The 17,955-nt window shown below is 44.6% G+C and overlaps 1 protein-coding gene across 1 annotated transcript; it reads left to right on the top strand.

Moving 5' to 3' along the window:
* The first annotated feature begins 1,038 nt into the window (after positions 1 to 1,038).
* LOC128902046 (PC4 and SFRS1-interacting protein-like) lies at positions 1,039 to 17,728 on the top strand. The gene is made up of 4 exons (XM_054184373.1): positions 1,039 to 1,110; positions 2,915 to 3,053; positions 13,329 to 13,407; positions 17,574 to 17,728. The coding sequence occupies exons 1-4, from the start codon at positions 1,079 to 1,081 to the stop codon at positions 17,579 to 17,581; spliced, it is 258 nt and encodes an 85-aa protein (XP_054040348.1). The 5' UTR covers positions 1,039 to 1,078; the 3' UTR covers positions 17,582 to 17,728.
* Positions 17,729 to 17,955: the final 227 nt, after the last annotated feature.

Raw genomic sequence — 17,955 nt, 5'->3', positions numbered from 1 at the left:
ATCAGCCACCCTCCTGAAAAAATTCTTTTTGTTGCCACAGCAACAAGTATAAGCAAGAGCCTCTCTCACTGAACAGAAAGTTGGCTCTGCTCCATCCCAAACCAGGACAATATGTAAATCTAATACATGTGCCTACACCCTCGTTCTGACTCTAGTAGCTGACACTTAGTCCTTGCAAGAAACATACACATGGGATAGAGAGTGGGATTACGCAGAGAGACAGTTGAGAAAAGATTTAATAAGAAGATAGGACAGACTGCAGTGGTCAGGCACAGGGCTCAGCTAGACAAGCATACTGACCAGCCCTGTATTTAACCCTTTCTTTCTATCCTCTTCTTTGTTTCTCCCTGCTTTCCATTTTCCCAACATGTCCCTTTATGGGTTTGCATAGTACTATTGATTCCCTTACCCCTCCCAGTCTGGTGTCCAGGATCTACCCTGGTTTATAATCTTAGTCCTCCTGGAAGTGGCGCCCGTAGTTTCTTGTTAGCCTATCAATTAGTGTGAGTGGCAAGGTTTGTTTCTTCTCACTCTTTCCGTGTTTGTTTTGTCAAGTCTGCCTCTTTGCATATTTTGTTTCTGGCTTCCCCCTTTTCCTTAGTTTCCCAACTGACAAGGTCCCTGATTAGATAACCTTGCTGGAATAAACATTCTCACACTCCACATGTCCTCATCAATTAGTATGACTTACCAGGTTTGGTTCTCATCACTGCCTTCCTTATTATTTGTTAGTCAGGTTTGTGTCCCTGTATATTCTTGTTTATGGTTTCCTCCTTTACTTATTACACCTTTTTTGCATTGAAAAGGTCCTTGACCAGATACCCTTAAAGGAACAGACACTCTCTTTCTACATATGCTTACAAATATCACTCATTTTTTTTGTATATAATCCTTGAGACTTGTTTTGTTTACATCTCTCTCACTTTTTCAATAGTATTTTGTTTCTTCAGGTTAATACTTAACACTTAAGTGTTTTCCCCTAGAGTGTTTTTAATTGTTACTAAACTTTAATTCTAGTTTCTCTTTCTCTTAGGTGGATGAAATTCCAGATGGAGCAGTAAAACCTCCTGTGAATAAAATGCCTATATTCTTTTTTGGCACTCATGAGACGTAAGTCCTTTAGACTAAAGGGCATATTGTTTTCATTGCAGGATGTCTTAACAGTAGCTTAACAGTTTGCATCGTGTGTTTGAAAATTATGTGATTCAGTAGCAGACTATATTTTCTTAAATTAATCTCCAGTGGTAAGATAGGCAGCTTTCTTTCCACATTTGCTATGAAATGGTGTGGTTATAGTCTACTATCCCCTGCAACACGCACTTTTTCCTGCTCAGTAAAAAAGCAGGAGCCTACCCAAAGTGGTATGATTGATATATCTATCTTTTGTAAGGGATTTTAACTATAGTCCCGTGTATCCTCAAAACTGTGTTCTAAGGGTAGATGAAATAAAGCTGAAAAATCAAAAATATGGAATAAGTAGCATTTGAGTCCTTTGAGGGGGAGAAGGGGAAGGTTTGAGAATAAGTCAAGAGGTGCATTTGAAGCCCAGGGTCTCATCCCAGTTAGTTTCATGCCTGCTATTATGTTAAGTATCCAAGAAAGACAGAACACTAACATTTTGGTAACACTAACATTTTGCAATGGAACATGACATTTCCTTTGAAAGAACCTGATTTTTCCCACTTCTAAATATGTTTTTATGCTATTCTCTGACTATTATAGTGAAATTTGTCATGCTACTTCATAATGTTGTTCTACTGTAGATTACAGAGATCTTTAATTCAGTGTTAATTTCCTGTTTGACTTTTGGGGGAAATGCTGTTTTTATTCCCTTTTTTTAATAAGCTGCAAATAGTATTGTAAAGCAGGTCACAGAGCTAGTTGTTGTCTGTATAATTGTTTCATTTCTTGTACAGCTTGCAGAAAGCTTTTTTTGTCCTCCTTAAGACCATTAAGAAATCTATAAAAATCTCTCTAAGGTGGTACTTCCTACCTATCTTTAAAAATAGATGTGGTAGAGAAAACACAGCATTCTTATGAATTAAAAATAAAGCACTATCAGCCCTCACTGACACTACTTTCTATTTGACTCTCTTTAAGAAGTGACTTCTCTGTCAGTGAGCTTTGTGCATGTTTGACTCCTATAACCATGCATTTCATTGACTGTTCACATCACTCCATATAGTTCTATATAGGTTCAATTATTTTTTGTGGTTTTGTGGGGAGAGGAAGCAAGACAGAAATGTTGAGCATTTAATGTAAAGCATTTAATAAAATTGTATATTTTTTGTTAGATTTCCGTGTCTTTCAGGATAAACTATATATCATTCTTACAAAGATCTAGGCAAATCATTCTATTCCAACTTTGTTTTGTCATCCCAGTCATACTGGTTTTAATTTAATAATTTTGAAAGATTTTTCTTTGGCTTGGAGCCATATCTTCTTATACTTGTACTCATCTTTCATTATGTTTCCAGGATTTAAGGAATCTTTATTTCTTCACATTTTAGCTTGGTTTGCTAAGGAAGCAATGGCTCTTTCTGTACATCAGTCAGTTGCTCCATTTTTAATCATTGTTTGACAGTGGTGGGTGGCTCTGTCAACTGTGATCTTAACAAGACTTAACATTCAAGACACAGCATTGGCTGTTTCTTGCTGGAACACTGAACACCGAACACCTAGGAGAGAGCAGTGGGTGTGGCAGTACTAATGGAAAACTGGATTTGTTGAAAGCAAAAGCTTAGAAGGCTAAAGACGCTTCAGTAGCAGCACTTCGCTGATTACAGACTATCACTTCAGATGCCTCATTAATGAATATTATTATTTTTTATAATATCTGGTACTAAAGTTAATTTGAAGAGTAGCAATTTAAAAATGTGATGTTTCTGGTAACTAATGTTTTAATCTCTTGAAGGGCATTCCTGGGACCAAAGGATATATTCCCTTATTATGAAAATAAAGAAAAATATGGCAAACCAAATAAAAGAAAGGGCTTTAATGAAGGATTATGGGAAATTGACAACAATCCCAAAGTGAAATTCTCTCATCAGCAGGTAAGTGATTCAGAGTCTGTGAATACTTTAATCTGTTTTGTCATATTGTTGTAAAAAAGCAACAATGGCTTAGCTGCTATAGGGGAATAATTTATTGATCTGCATCACTGAGTTGCAAGTTGGACTGATGTTGCTATTGTTATTTACAATTTACCTCAGATTTTCTGCAAAATAGGAGAAAATTGCTCTTCTGTATAATTGTGGATGCCATTTTATTACAGTAAAGTTAAGGAGAGATCCTGTTAATAGCTTCAGGACATAAGGATAAAGTTACGTTAGTTACCAGGGAGGTCCCAGTTGACTGGAGGTTAGCAAACGTGACGCCCATCCACAAGAAGGGCCAGAATGAGGATCTGGGGAACTACAGGCCTGTCAGTCTGACCTCAGTGCCTGGGAAGGTTATGGAACGGATCATCCTGAGTGCCATTATGCAGCACATGAAGGACAACCAGGCGATCAGGCCCAGTCAGCATGGGTTCATGAAAGGCAGGTCCTGCTTCACTGACCTGATCCTATGACAAGATGACCCGCTTGGTGAATGAGGGAAAGGCTGTGGATGTTGTTTACCTGAACTTTAGTAAAGCCTTTGACACTGTTTCCCACAGCATCCTCCTGGAGAAACTGGTGGCCCATGGCTTGGATGGGTGTATTCTTCACTAGGTAAAAAAACTGTCTGAAGGGTCGGGCCCAGAGAATGGTGGTGAATGGAGTTAAATCCAGTTGGCAGCCAGTCACAAGTGATGTTCCTCAGGTCTCAGTATTGGGGCCAGTTCTCTTTAATATCTTTATCAGTGATCGGGACGAGGGGATCGAGTGCACCCTCAGTAAGTTTGCAGACGACACCAAGTTGGGTGGGTGTGTCGACCTGCTGGAGGGTAGAAAGGATCTGAAAGAGGGATCTGGACAGGCTGGATCGATGGGCCGAGGCCAATGGTATGAGGTTCAACAAGGCCAAGTGCCGGGTCCTGCACTTGGGTCACAACAACCCCATGCAGCGCTACAGGCTTGGGGAAGAGCGGCTAGAGAGCTGCCTGGCAGAAAAGGGCCTGGGGGCGTTGGTCGACAGATGGCTGAATATGAGCCAGCAGTGTGCCCAGGTGGCCAAGAAGGCCAACAGCATCCTGGCCTGTATCAGGAACAGTGTGGTGAGCAGGACTAGGGAAGTGATCGTCCCCCTTTACTCGGCACTGGTGAGGCCCCACCTCGAGTACTGTGTTCAGTTTGGGGCCCCTCACTACAAGAAAGATATTGAGGTGCTGGAGAAGGACAACGAAGCTGGTGAGGGGTCTGGAGAACAAGTCTTATGAGGAGAGGCTGAGGGAGCTGGGATTGTTTAGCCTAGAGAAAAGGAGGCTGAGGGGAGACCTTATCGCTCTCTACAACTACCTGAAAGGAGGGTGTAGAGAGGTGGGGGTCGGTGTCTTTTCCCAAGTAACAGGTGATAGGACAGGAAGAAATGGCCTCAGGTTGCACCAGGGGAGGTTTAGACCGGATATTAGGAAAAAAATTTACACTGAAAGTACAAATCATTACAGAATTGTCTTGCTCAGAACTTCTATTTGTTGCAGTGTTATCTGTGGTTAGCATGCACCCCGATTTAAGGTGCTTATAGTACACCTTCGGTTGTTCAGGCCATTCAACAGTTCTTCCAAAATGTCGATCTACTGCTGTGGATGACAAAGAAGACATGTTTAGAATATTTAAAACATGAGTTGCTTTATACAATCACTCTTGAGGTGTCGTACCTACGGGATTCCCCCTTTTTTGTTTAGCAAGCATGGTTTTTAAAGTATGATGCATACGCTCCACAATTGCTTGCCCAGTCGGGGAATGAGGAATACTGGTGACACGTTTAATACCCCATGTCTGTAAAAAAAAAAAGACCTGTACTTTAGCAGACACATAAGCTGGTTCATTATCAGTTTTTATAGTTTTTGGTACTCCCATGACTGCAATGCATTGCAACCAATGTCGAATAACATCACAAGCCTTCTCTCCTGTATGAGCAGTAGCTACAACAAAGTGAGAAAACAAATCAACTGAAACATGTCCAAATTCCATAATGCGCGTAACATCGGATTGCCAAAGTTCATCAGGTGTAAGCCCTCGCAGGTTAACCCCTGCAAATGATGGCAGAGGAGCCAGCTGCTGACAATCGGCAAAAATACCCACTCTAATGCAGTCAGGCTCTTTGCGAGTGCATCATCCCGCTGTCCTGTCAGGGCATAAAGTAGAAATTCTTGTAGGAAGGTGTTCAATGTGTCTTGCAGCAGTAGTAGACTATATCTTATCTTGCAACATGCTGTAATGCCTTCGGAGCTGTTGGGGTTAATGAACATAGAGCTTATGGGGGGGCGGGCGGGGGCAGACACAGTGCTTCAGGGCATCCCCTGTATCTTCAAAGTGCACTCATGTCTCTCTCCCCCTCGCTCACGTCTCTCTCCCCCTCTCTGACCCGAGACAGCCCCCCTATATCCTGCACTGGATTGAGTGGAGAAGTACAGGCTAGAGTCGCTGCATGCATGGCCAGTGCATGCAGCAAGTCCCACCAGACTCTCCTGCACTGGATCGAGTAGAAAAGTACAGGCCAGAGTCGCTGCACGCGTGGTCAGCGTATGCAGCGAGTCTCACCAAACTCATGATCCAGCTTTGCTAACAGCAGCTGTCTGATACGTGACTACATTGTTGTAATCCCTTCTTGTTATCTTCTTCTGTGAAGGTCAGGTTCTCATGGATACACACATAGTTTTTAGAGCAACATATTCTACAACTCGTACAAGGGTACGACGCAAAGCGGCATTTACAGCTGATCGTATAATGCTTATTAAACACGGCAAACAGCATACTAAACATAACAGACAAATTCCTTCCACACAGGCAATGAGTATAACTTGCTTCAACCAACCCCACCCCCAAGTCCATCCAGCAAAGAGATTTCACCCAGTGGTCTCCACAAGTTGCTGGTTCGGTCGGTGCAGTTCCTGCAACTGGGCATGGATGGATTTGGAGTGGTCACTTAGATTCATACAATACAGTCCTTTAAAATCTTGACAACCATGTCTGTGAGCTGAAAGCAAAAAATCAGTAGCAGTTCTGTTTTGCAACATCGCATATCGAATACTATCTACGTCTAGCAATAACTCAGAAATAGCGGTACTAGTAGCATTGTTAAACTTATCCTTGGCAGCAAGGGAGTCCTTGTTAGCAAGAATCCTTGGCAGCAAAAGAGTCCTTGTTAGCAAGAGCGCATGTGGACTCCCTGTTCTCGCTGGTACTGTGCTTTGATCTTCTTCCACAACAGGCCAAGATTCTCAAGCAGCTGGATAAGGTGTCTGTGAGTCCATTACAGGCTTATGTCATCCAAATGTTTTTCTTGCCAGCACCCGAGACTGAATAACAACTGGCGTGATATATGTGTTTTCCAGCACCCAGGTGCGAGTCCCTTGAGTGTATTTACAATCCTCCTTGCCGATCTTCCGTTGCTTTCCCATATTCCACTGCCTTGCTCAAGAGACCGCTTCCGCTGGGGTTCATTTTAGTCTCGCAGGGTATAACACAGAGCAATCTACTAAGGCATGCAATAACATAGACACATATAGGAAAAAACCAAAAACATATCTCTATGGTACTGCTTTGAATCAGGTGTCCTATTTCTCTTTTTCTGCCACTTTCTTGTAGCGCGTATGGCATACTTTTGTGCTAACGTGGCACATTTCCCATCTAATTGTTCCTGTTTGGTTTCTTTTTTTTTTCTTTTTTTTTCTTTTTTTTTTCCCCCCCATCGCTTACGACTGACATAAAAGTCTGCCTTTGCAACAAGAGCTCAGTTTCTCATTTTTCCTTAAGTTTCTCATTTTCCTACAGAGCATCCTATAGATTTTGGCTGAACTCCTTTTCCCGATCAACCATGATCTTATAGACAAACAACAAACAACCAGCGATACGCCCTGCACGGGCGAGCCATTCCCGAGACCGTAAACATGTCGGCTGGTGAAAACTCCCCCAATATTTCAGGACTTCCATCAGTTCTACGGCCCATCCTGGTGTATCTACCTGGGGCACGCTCGCCTTATGTCTAAACATTGTGTATACACAAACTTCTTCACTTGACGGAGTGTCAGCCCTAGTTGCATACGAGAACAGTACCACACCGGGCAGAACACCTGCTCAAGTGGAGTCACCTAACGACACTGCACACAACAAAAAGCAAACAGTAGCACACATGCTGATCAGCAGGTATAAGCTGGCGCCCACACACACTTACACAGCAGACATACAAAAACAGCACTTCTATCTCAGGGAGACGACTGGGGAGGGGAGGGGAGGGGGCGAGGCGGGCAATGGCAGGAGCAAACAGCTCCGGCTCTGTCCTTCTCTCCTGACATTATGCCTCCTCCCTCGGCCTCAGGTGGAGCAGAGGGGATCAGCAGGGGATCGTCCCAGACCTTCGGACCTGGCCTGTTCGATCCCCCTCCCGTGGGTTGTAATGCTGCAAAAGCCCCGGCTGCCGTGGCTCGTTCCGCCTTCATATCTTGTAAGGTCGATAACACCAACCACCATGTCATCGCTAACGGTGATGCCTCTTTGTCTCCTTTACTTAGCACTTCCCACAGTTTTTTCCCAACAGCCTCCCATATTTCTGGTTTAAAAGCTGTCTGGGGCTCTGGTGCGAATCCGTTCTCTCTGCACCAGGTTAACAAACTTCGGAGCATACGCTCATTGTATTTCACCCCTCTCTTAGAGAGGATATGCAGGAGAAGTCTTAATATAGCCCCTTCTTCTTTTGTTACTTGTTGCCCCATCTCCTGCCCCGGCTGCTCACCTCTCTCTGGGTGTCCGTGGCCACGTCGTCTGTTTATTCCGGATTGCCGCCCAATCCACCCGGTCTCAGTCCAGCTGAGCCGTCCTCCAGCCGGTGCATCTCCTTCTGGGTCTTCCGCCCCTCGCATTCCGTTGCTCAAGCCAAGCGCCGATCGGTATCACGTCAGGGTCACCATCTGAGGAGAAATAACTGGACTCCAGACGATCCAATGTGAATCAACAGAAGCCGTTTATTAAGCACAGATCATCATCTTTTATACCCTGTGTTGTAGCCGTACACGCGACTCGCCTATTTCTGATTAGCTAGTTACACTGTCCACGCGCTGTCCATGCAGTTCATTCACAGATCAGATTGGTTACAAGAATTCACATAGTAAATTGCTTAGTCATTAGCACAACATGTTTTCTACCTTCTCAGTTCCCGTTTTTCCCATGTACTAATTCCATCTTCTGCCACCTGTTTTGCCCTTAATCTAATCTCTCATAGTAGGGAGGCTGGCTCACATGGCCATTTTCTCTCAGATACATTCCTATACTGAGTGGGGATCTTATCACTGCTTATAAATACTTAAAGGGTGGGTGTCAGGAGGGTGGGACCAGGCTCTTTTCAGTGGTGCCCAGTGACAGGACAAGGGGTAACGGGCACAAACTTAAACACAGGAAGTTCCACCTAAACGTGAGGAGGAACTTCTTTACTTTGAGGGTGTCAGAGCACTGGAAGAGGCTGCCCAGAGAGGTGGTGGAGTCTCCTTCTCTGGAGATAGTCTAAACCCACCTGGACACGTTCCTGTGCAACCTGCTCTAGGTGACCCTGCTCTGGCAGGGGGGTTGGACTAGATGATCTCCAGAGGTCCCTTCCAACCCCTACCATTCTGTGATTCTCTGAAATCATTTCTGATCTGCTAACACCCTGAGAACAGTTAAAGACTAGTGATATTCCAGTCTCAGCCCTTCTACTCTAATAGCAAGGTGCATTTCTTTGAGATGGCCTTCTTGTCATAGAGCTAACAGTTTTAAAAGAAAAAGAACACTGAAAATGCTGCCTGAGGTATTGAGAGGTACATGTGTTTGTTTTCTTCAAAAAAGGATGAAAGAAGCTAGTCATGTCTCCTAACACATTTCTGGAGGGATATTTGAATTGATGGGTGATCCTTAATAGAATAACAGGATAATCTAGTGTCCCCAATTGTTCCATGCTCTACCCTGTCCAAAATCCTAATTTTTGTAACTAAGATACAATACCAATTTTGATGTATTAAAAAACTGGGAAAAGCAGTAGTGCAAATCACAAATGGCACAGAAAATAAGAGTTACATCAATTAGTCAAGTTTTTAACACATCCCAAATTTTGCCGCTTTTGTTCATGACACTATGAGCTACCTCACCTGAATTTGTGAGTCTTCTGAAGCACAGAAATACAGTACAGAACAAGGTAGAATACAAAGCTGTAGAGTACTCTGAGATGTGCTACGCTGTCTTCTTGTGGACCAGGCCTGATTTCCCAATAAACAAAAGAGCATGCCTTTCCTGGGCCACAGTTAGACTTCTGGAGTAGGATGGCCATGTCTGAATAAGTCTTCCTGAAGAGTTTATTGAAGTTAAAGATAGATACATTGTTCTGCAACAAATGTCACTGACAAAATTCCTCAGAAATGGAAAGTATTAGTCATATAATGTTCTAGTTTTAATCAGAGAAAAAACATGCATCCAAATAGCTGCTGTAGCTGTCAATCTTTTTTTTTCTTCATGCAAAGCAGATAAATAGCTGGAGCTATAAACCCTGTGAAGGAACTAAAAATATTTCCTCAACTCTTGGTCTTCAAATGTTATCAGAAAAATAAATTCCAAATCTCCAGCTTGAACAGAAATAGCATGGAGACCAGATATGGTTCCACAGAAGAATCCAGTTCTGTCCACCCTATTCTGGGGTCACCAAGACTATTTGTGTCAAAAGCGAATAATTCTGTGCTAAAAGTCTGAGTTCAGATGCAGACCTGTCAGAAGAGGGAGATAGTAGGTATATTTTCTTTAGATAGTAAGTTCTCCATTTTTGTTTTTTTTCCATCTACAAAGTTATTATACTAGTTCTTGTACAACAATAGTGTGAAACTCTGCCTGAATTTGTAAGTTGATACTATTAAGTTACAAGCTCATTATAAAAGGTCAATGATTTTCAGTGCTGGCTATTATGCAGAAATAGCCAGATGGTGTTAGGGTTAGATTACAAAGGTGCCACAAAATTCCAAAGCAGGGATCAGATGCAAAGACTGATTCCTTTATATCCTTGTTGCCCTTACTGGCACCTTTATCCTACATCCTATGATACTTCAAGAAGGGAGATGGAGGGGAAAGAATGAAGACCATAACCTAAATGACAACATGGCCTGCAAACTACCAACACTTGTGGTTTTGCTAGTTCTCCTTAGTGCTGTGCAGTGTCCACTTGAATCTAAATCAATTGAAAGGTAGGGTCTAGCCCCATATTTTCAACTATCTCTTACTATCCTCCAAGTTTATTACTGACTTTTCTGTGTTCCAACTCCATACTGTCTACTCAGATTTATTCCATGCCTTAAATTGAAATATGTCATGGTATGGAGGAAATCTGTAATCCCTCTCAGGTTTCCATTAAATATTGCTTGACTCTATGCTGTCTGTTGCTTTATGCTACCCCCTGATAAAAGCTGTATTGAAATAATCTAAAAAGCTGCTTCTTTCTTTTCAGCCCTAGTTTACCTTCTGAGGGTCTACCTTTTAGTATTAAATGCTATAAACACACCTTCTGGCTTGTACTGTAAAATACGAGAAAAGAAACATCACTAACTCCTTGTAGCTAAAGCCGTAATTACCATAGTGCTAACATCAGAGTTGAAATTATCTAACTGTGCTCTCATTTGCAAATGTCAAGCTGTGCAGTGACTGCTAATCTGCTCTGTGTCACTCTGAATCACTCCTGGGATAGCAATGGGATAAGGGCTGTGAGGCATTATACACCAGGTAGCTTGAGATGAAGTACTGATGTTGCATGTTATGAAATCCTGCTGTTTGGCTATTGGGAATATAGACATATATACTTGTCCTGGTTTCAGCTGGGATAGAGTTAATTTTCTTACTAGAATCTAGCATAGTGCTGTGTTTTGGATTTAGGATGAGAATAATGTTAATAACACACTAATATTGTATTTGTTGATAAGCAGTTAAGGACTTTTCAGCTTCTCATACTGACCTGCCAACAAGAAGGTGGGGGGCACCTAAGAAGCTGGGATGGGACACAGCTGGGACAGCTGACCCGAACTGACCAAAGGGTTATTCTTTACCATATGACATCATGCTCTGGATATAAAGCTGGGGGAAGAAGAAGGAAGGGGGGATGTTAGGAGTTATGGCGTTTTTTCTTCCCAAGTAACCATTACATGTGATGAAACCCTGCTTTCCTGGAGATGGCTGAACACCTGCCTGCTGATGGGAAATAGTGAATTAATTCCTTGTTTTGCTTTGCTTGCGTGAGCGGCTTTTGCTTTACCTGTTAAATTGTCTTCATCTCAACCCATGAGTTTTCCTTATTTTTCGATTTCTTCTCCCCACCCCACTGGGTGGGGGAGAAGTGAACGAACAGCTGTGTCATCCTAGTTGCTGGCAGGGGTTAAACCACAAAAATACTGTTTCTGGACTGTATAGCTTTATTGTTATCCTAGAAGAAAAATAATCCTTTCTTCTCTCTCTCATTTTAAAAAGAAAATATCCAGTTGCCCCCTACATTCCTATAAAGCTGAATCCATTGAGCTATTCTCAAAACTACTCTGGATGGCTCAATGTCCTCATGGAAATCTGTGACGAGTGGTGTTCCTCAGGGGACAGTACTGGGACTGGTGCTGTTTAACATCTTTATCAGTGACATGGACAGTGGGACTGAGTGCACCCTCAGCAATTTTGCCAATGACACCAAGCTGTGTGGCACGGTCGACATGCTGGAGGGAAAGAATGCCATCCAGAGGGACCTGGACAGGCTTGAGAGGTGGGCCTGTGTGAAACTCATGAAGTTCAGCCAGGCCAAGTGCAAGGTCCTGCACCTGGGTTGGGGCAATCCCAGGCACAAATACAGGCTGGGCAGAGAATGGATTGAGAGCAGCCCTGAGGAGAAGAACTTGGGGGTGCTGGTGGACGAGAAGCTCAACATGAGCAGGCAATGCGCACTTGCAGCCCAGAAAGCCAACTGCATCCTGGTCTGCATCAAAAGAACCGTGGCCAGCAGATCCAGAGAGGTGATTCTGCCCCTCTACTCTGCTCTCATGAGACCCCACCTGGAGTACTGTATCCAGCTCTGGAATCCTCAGCACAAGAAGGACATGGACCTGTTGGAACAGGTCCAGTAGAGGGCCACGAAGGTGACCAGAGGGCTGGAGGACCTATGCTATGAGGACAGGCTGAGAGAGTTGGGGCTGTTCAGCCTGGAGAAGAGAAGGCTCCGGGGAGACCTTATAGCAGCCTTCCAGTGCCTAAAGGGGGCCTACAGGAAGGATGGTGAGGGACTCTTTATCAGGGAATGTAATGGTAGTATGTTGGGTAACAGTTTTAAACTGAAAGAGGGTAGATTTAGATGGATATTAGGAAGAAAATCTTTACTGTGAGGGTGGTGAGGCGATGGAACAGGTTGCCCAGGGAGGCTGTGGATGCCCCATCCCTGGAAGCGTTCAAGGCCAGGCTGGATGAGTCTTTGAGCAGCCTCGTGTAGTGGGAGGTGTCCCTGCCCATGTCAGGGGCGTTGGAACTAGATGAACTTTAAGATCCCTTCCAACCTAAACCATTCTATGATTCTGTGATATTGTGGCAAAAAATAAAATAAAGGGGCCTTAATACATCCCTTAGTTTGATGGGCAACATCAGCACATTGCATGTGTGGTATTGAAAGGCTACTCTAATTCTGTATATTGTTGCCTGAGAGTTTGGCTGTAGGTGGCCCTTGAAATTGTATTGTTTAGTTGTGAAGGTGTCCTGCTTTGAGGTGGTTCATTTAGTGGCCAGCCCAGCCTAAACCACGACACTTATCTTGCTTTGCTGGCGTGAAGCTTTTGTTTTATCTGTTAAACTGTTTTTATTTCAACCCACTAGTTTTTGCACTTTTACAGTTATGATTCTCTTCCCCATCCTACTGCCAGGGAGTGAGCGAGCAGCTGTGCGGTGCTTAACTGCTGGGTGGTGTTAAATCAAAACAATGGGCAAGTGTAGGAGTTCATCTGCAAGCTCTTCCATTATCAGGCATTTAGTCTGAACTGAGCTACACACTACAACAGCTGTATTGCCGTTGCTTCAATTAAGACATATAAAGTTAAAGTTTTCAAAAATGCTACGAATCTATCAATCATCTTTGAGCAAAATATGACAACATATTTGCTGTTTGCAAATCCAAATTTTCTGCTTTATGATGCAACTAATAATGAATTCATATAATTGCAGTCGCCGAGGGGATTTTCTCCAGACCCAGTACAACCCGCAGCGGAGTGGCTGATCTTGGTGCACAGGGGTTTTTCCAGAGGTAAGGAAACACCAGGGCAGCAGACAGACCCGAAAGGGGCCAGCAGCTCTCGTGGGAGAAGCACCATCAACCAGGGGTGCAGTGACCAGAGAGGGCAAACAGGGTGTAGTGCAGCAGTTTGCATGGAAAGGCACAGAGGAAGAGCATAGTAGCCCTACCACATCAAGAGGTATGTTAAATTGGTGGTCGTCACACTCTCAGAAAGAGCTTAACTATGGTATCCATCCAGTGGAAAACTATGTCCTCTTCACTCAGCAGAATGGATGTGGCAACCCAGGCAGAGCTGCCACAAAAACATGCAGCCATCTAGGTCTCATGCCACAGGGAGCGCTAGAGCCTTTCATTTGTAACAGATGGCAGTAGAGAGAACACCTGTGTGAGGTGTGACCAGGTGGATGATCTGCTCAGCCTGGTGGCAGAGCTTAAGAGGCAGTAGAAAGGTTAAGGAGCATTAGGGAGTCCGAGAAAGAGATAGACTTGTGGAACCATACTCTACCCTCCCTGAGACAGAAATGGGAACAGCCACCAGATAAAAACCCAAGATCAAGGGGATCCTGGATCCTCCCCGCACCAGGCTAAAGGCAGTAGCTTAAAGGAGAGGAGTGAGTGGAGGCAAGTCCATGCTTGGGGCAGCAGGTGAACACCCTCCCTGCCCACCCTGCTTTCCCAAGTGCCTCTATACAGCAAGTATCAGGCTCTGCATGTGGAAGCCAGTCACTAGGTAATGATGTGGATGACAGTCCATCTTCACCAGAGGTGCTGCCAAGGTCAGAAAGGCCAACCTCCTGTATCACGACCACCTCCATCAGCAAGAAAAGACAGGTTATAGTTGTAGGTGACACCTTTCTGAAGGGAACAGAGGGTCCAGTATGCTGGACAGATCCTCCTCTTAGGGAAGTTTGCTGCTTCCCTGTGGCCTGGGTTAAGGACAAAACTAGGAAACTTCCTAGCTTGGTAGGGCCCTCGGACAATTATCCATTACTGCTCTTCCACATGGGTGGCAATGAAGCTGCAACGCGTAGTCCAAGGGCAATCAAAAGAGACTTCAGAGCCTTGGGATGGTTGGTAAGGGAATCTGGAGCACAGGTTATTTTCTCCTCTCTCCTCCCAGTTGTGGGTAGCAACATTGGAAGAAACAGACGGGCTCAGTCTATTAATACATGGCTCCATGGCTGGTGACACCACCAGAATTTTGGCTTTTTTGATAATGGGATAGCCTATAGGCTGCTAGGCTTGTTGGCGTCGGATGGGTTTAACCTTTCTGAAAGGGGGAAGAGGGTATATGCTCATGAGCTAGCGGGTCTTATTGACAGAGCTTTAAACTAAGGTTGAGGGGGAAAGGGGAGCAATATTAGGCTTGCCCGTGACAAGCTGTGGGATGACAGGCAATGGTTAGAGGGATGGAGTGCTAGTGAGGACCTGCAGCCTGTTGCTCTGAGACATGCTGGCTACACTTCAGCACACTTGATGTCTAACAGAGATAGGCCAGACACTCCTGAGGTCATAGGAGCCAAGAGGGAAACAGCAGTGAAATACCTCAAAGGAATTAAGGGGTGTTCCCCCAGCTGAAGCACCTCTACACCAATGCACGCAGCATGGGCAACAAACAGGAGGGGCTGGAAGCCACCATGCTGCTAGAAAGCTATGACCTGATTGCCTTTCCTGATACCTGGTGGGACAAATCCCATGACTGCAGTGCAGCTATCAGTGGCTATAGGCTGTTCAGAAGGGACAGGCGAGGAAGGAGGGGTGGAGGCGTTGCCCTCTACATCAAGAAATGGATAGAGTGTGAAGAGCTGTCTCTGAAGAATAGCCATGAGCAGGTTGAAAGCTTATGGGTAAGAATTAGACACTGAGGCAACAAGGGGAAACTTGTGGTTGGTGTCTACTACAGGCCACCCTATCAAGGGGAGCCTATTGACGAAGCCTTCTTACTCCAGCTACAGGAGGCATTATGCTCACAGGCTCTCATCCTGCTGGGGGACTTCAACCACCCCGACATCTGCTGGAAAAGTATCACAGTGAGCTGTAGTCAATCCAGGAGACTCCTGGAGTGCATGGAGGATAAATTCTTAAGCCAGGTAATAGACAGCCCTACCAGAGGAGATGTGATACTGGACCTGATGGTCACCAACACAAGTGAGCTAATCGGTGATGTCAAGATTTGAGGCAGCCTGGGCTGCAGCAGTCATGCACTGGTGGAGTTCAGAGTCCTGAGGGATATGGGTCAGGCAAAGAATAAAGTCAGGACCCTGAATTTTAGGAAAGCAAAATTCCAGTTGTTCAAGGAGTTAGACAATAGGACCCCCTGGGAAACGGTCCTCAGGGACAAGGGAGCAGAACAGAGCTGGCAGATCTTTAAGGATGATTTCCACAGAGTGCAAGAGCTCTCGATCCCCAGGTGTAAGAAATCAGGAGAGGAAGGCAAGAGAAAGAGACCAGCCTGGCTGAGTCAAGACCTGCACGTCAACCTAAAGGGCAAGAAGGAAATGCACAGGCAGTGGAAGCAGGGACAGGTGTCCTGGGAAGAGTATAGGGACACTGCCTGTTTTTGTAGGGATGGGGACAGGGAGGCCAAGGCGCAGCTGGAGCTGAACTTGGCATGGGATGCAAAGAATAAGAAGGACTTCTACAGGTATGTCAGCCAGAAAAGGAATGTCAAAGAAAGCATATTCCCCTTGATGAGCAACACTGGCAAACTGGTAAGAACAGACGAGGAGAAGGCTGAGGTACTCAACAATTTTTGCCTCAGTCTTCACTGGCAACCTCTCTCCTCATGCTTTTTGAGTGGCTAGACCACAAGGCAGGGTCTGTGGTAGAAAAGTCCCTCCCACTGTAAGTGAAGATCAGGTTTGAGACCACCTGAGCAACCCGAACGTACAGAAATCTATGAGACCTCACAATATGCATCCCAGAGTCCTGAGGGAATTGGCTGATGTGGTTGCCAAGCCACTCTCCATGATATTTGAAAAGTCGTGGCGGTCAGGTGAAGTCCCTGGTGACTGGAAAAAGGGAACCATCGCACCCATTTTTTAAAAAGGGTAGAAAGGAGGACCCTGGGAACTACCACCCTGTCAGCCTCACCTCTGTGCCTGGGAAGATCGTGGAACACATACTCCTAGAAGCTATGCTAAGGCACATGGAGGACATGGAGGTGATTCGAGATAGCCAGCATGGCTTCACTAAGGACAAGCCCTGCCTGACTAACCCAGCGGCTTTCTACAATGGAGTGACTGCATCAGTGGACAAGGGAAGAGCTACAGATGTTGTCTACCTGGACTTCTGTAAGAAACAGCTCTCCTATGAAGACAGGCTGAGAGAGCTGGAGTTGTTCAGCCTGGAGAAGAGAAGGCTCTGGGGAGACATTATAGTGGCCTTTCAGTACTGAAAGGGGGCCTACAGTAAAACAGGGACAGACTTTTTAGCAGGGCCTGTTGTGATAGGACAAGAGGTAATAGCTTTAAACTAAAAGAGAGTAGATTCAGGCTAGATATAAGGAAAAATTTTTTTACAATAAGGGTGGTGAAACACTCAGATTGCCCAGAGAGGTGGTAGATGCGCCATCCCTGTAAACATTACTGAACATTGAAGGTCAGGTTGGATGTGGCTCTGAGCAACTCGGTCTAGCTGGAGATGTCCCTGCTCATTGCAGGGAAGGTTGGACTAGGTGACCTTTAAAGGTCCCTTCCAGCCCAAACTATTCTATAATTCTATGTATTATCAACACTGTTTCCAGCACAAATCCAAAACATAGTCTTATAGTACTTACTGTGAAGAAAATTAACTCTAGCCCAGCCAAAACTAGCACACATTCCCAAAGTGAAATGAGAAACACTTGTTCTTGTCAGTCTCTATTTCAGTGCTGATTGTGTCAGTGTGTTGGCAGTTTACCGGCTCATAGTATCACCTATCATATGTCACTGTCACAATCTCATTGTTATTACAAGTTGAAACACAGCACAATAATGGAACTGCAAAGTCCCCAACAAGCTGGTGCTATACAAGATCTGTAGAGGTAGAGTTAAACCCTCCAATGATGTCACCCACAAAAGGAAATTTCTTAGCTGCAATCCCCAGAGAAGTCTCCAAAATATGTGCTAGATCCCCATTTGTAGTAAAACTGTATAGTTTTTCTTCTGTTTTGAGCTTTGTTTTCCTTATGACAGGGTCATAGACCAGGCCCACTGTTGGAGAGTCAACAGCTGAAGCTTTGATGTGGGGGTTAAAAAGATGGGTCATATGTTTCATCAACATGGTGAGTGATGGATAATAGTCTTTCCAAAAGTATACTGCCATGTCTTACTGTATTGGGTCTGTCTGGGATGGAGATAACTCTCCTCATAGCAGCCCATGTAGCGCTGTGCTTCGCATTTGTGACTCAGTGTTGATACCCGCCTGGACGTGATCCTGTGCAACCTGTTCTAGGTGAATCTGCTTTAGCAAGGGGATTGAACTAGATGATCTCCAGCAGTCCCTTCCAACTCCTACCATTCTGTGATTCTGTGATAACGCACCAGTGTATTGGATATTTATGAGCAGTGCTCACAC

The sequence above is a fragment of the Rissa tridactyla genome, chromosome W, assembly GCF_028500815.1.
Source record: "Rissa tridactyla isolate bRisTri1 chromosome W, bRisTri1.patW.cur.20221130, whole genome shotgun sequence".
Classification (NCBI taxonomy): domain Eukaryota; kingdom Metazoa; phylum Chordata; class Aves; order Charadriiformes; family Laridae; genus Rissa; species Rissa tridactyla.
The sequence above is the reverse complement of the archived record's forward strand: the minus strand, read 5'-3'. Positions and strand labels throughout refer to the sequence as shown.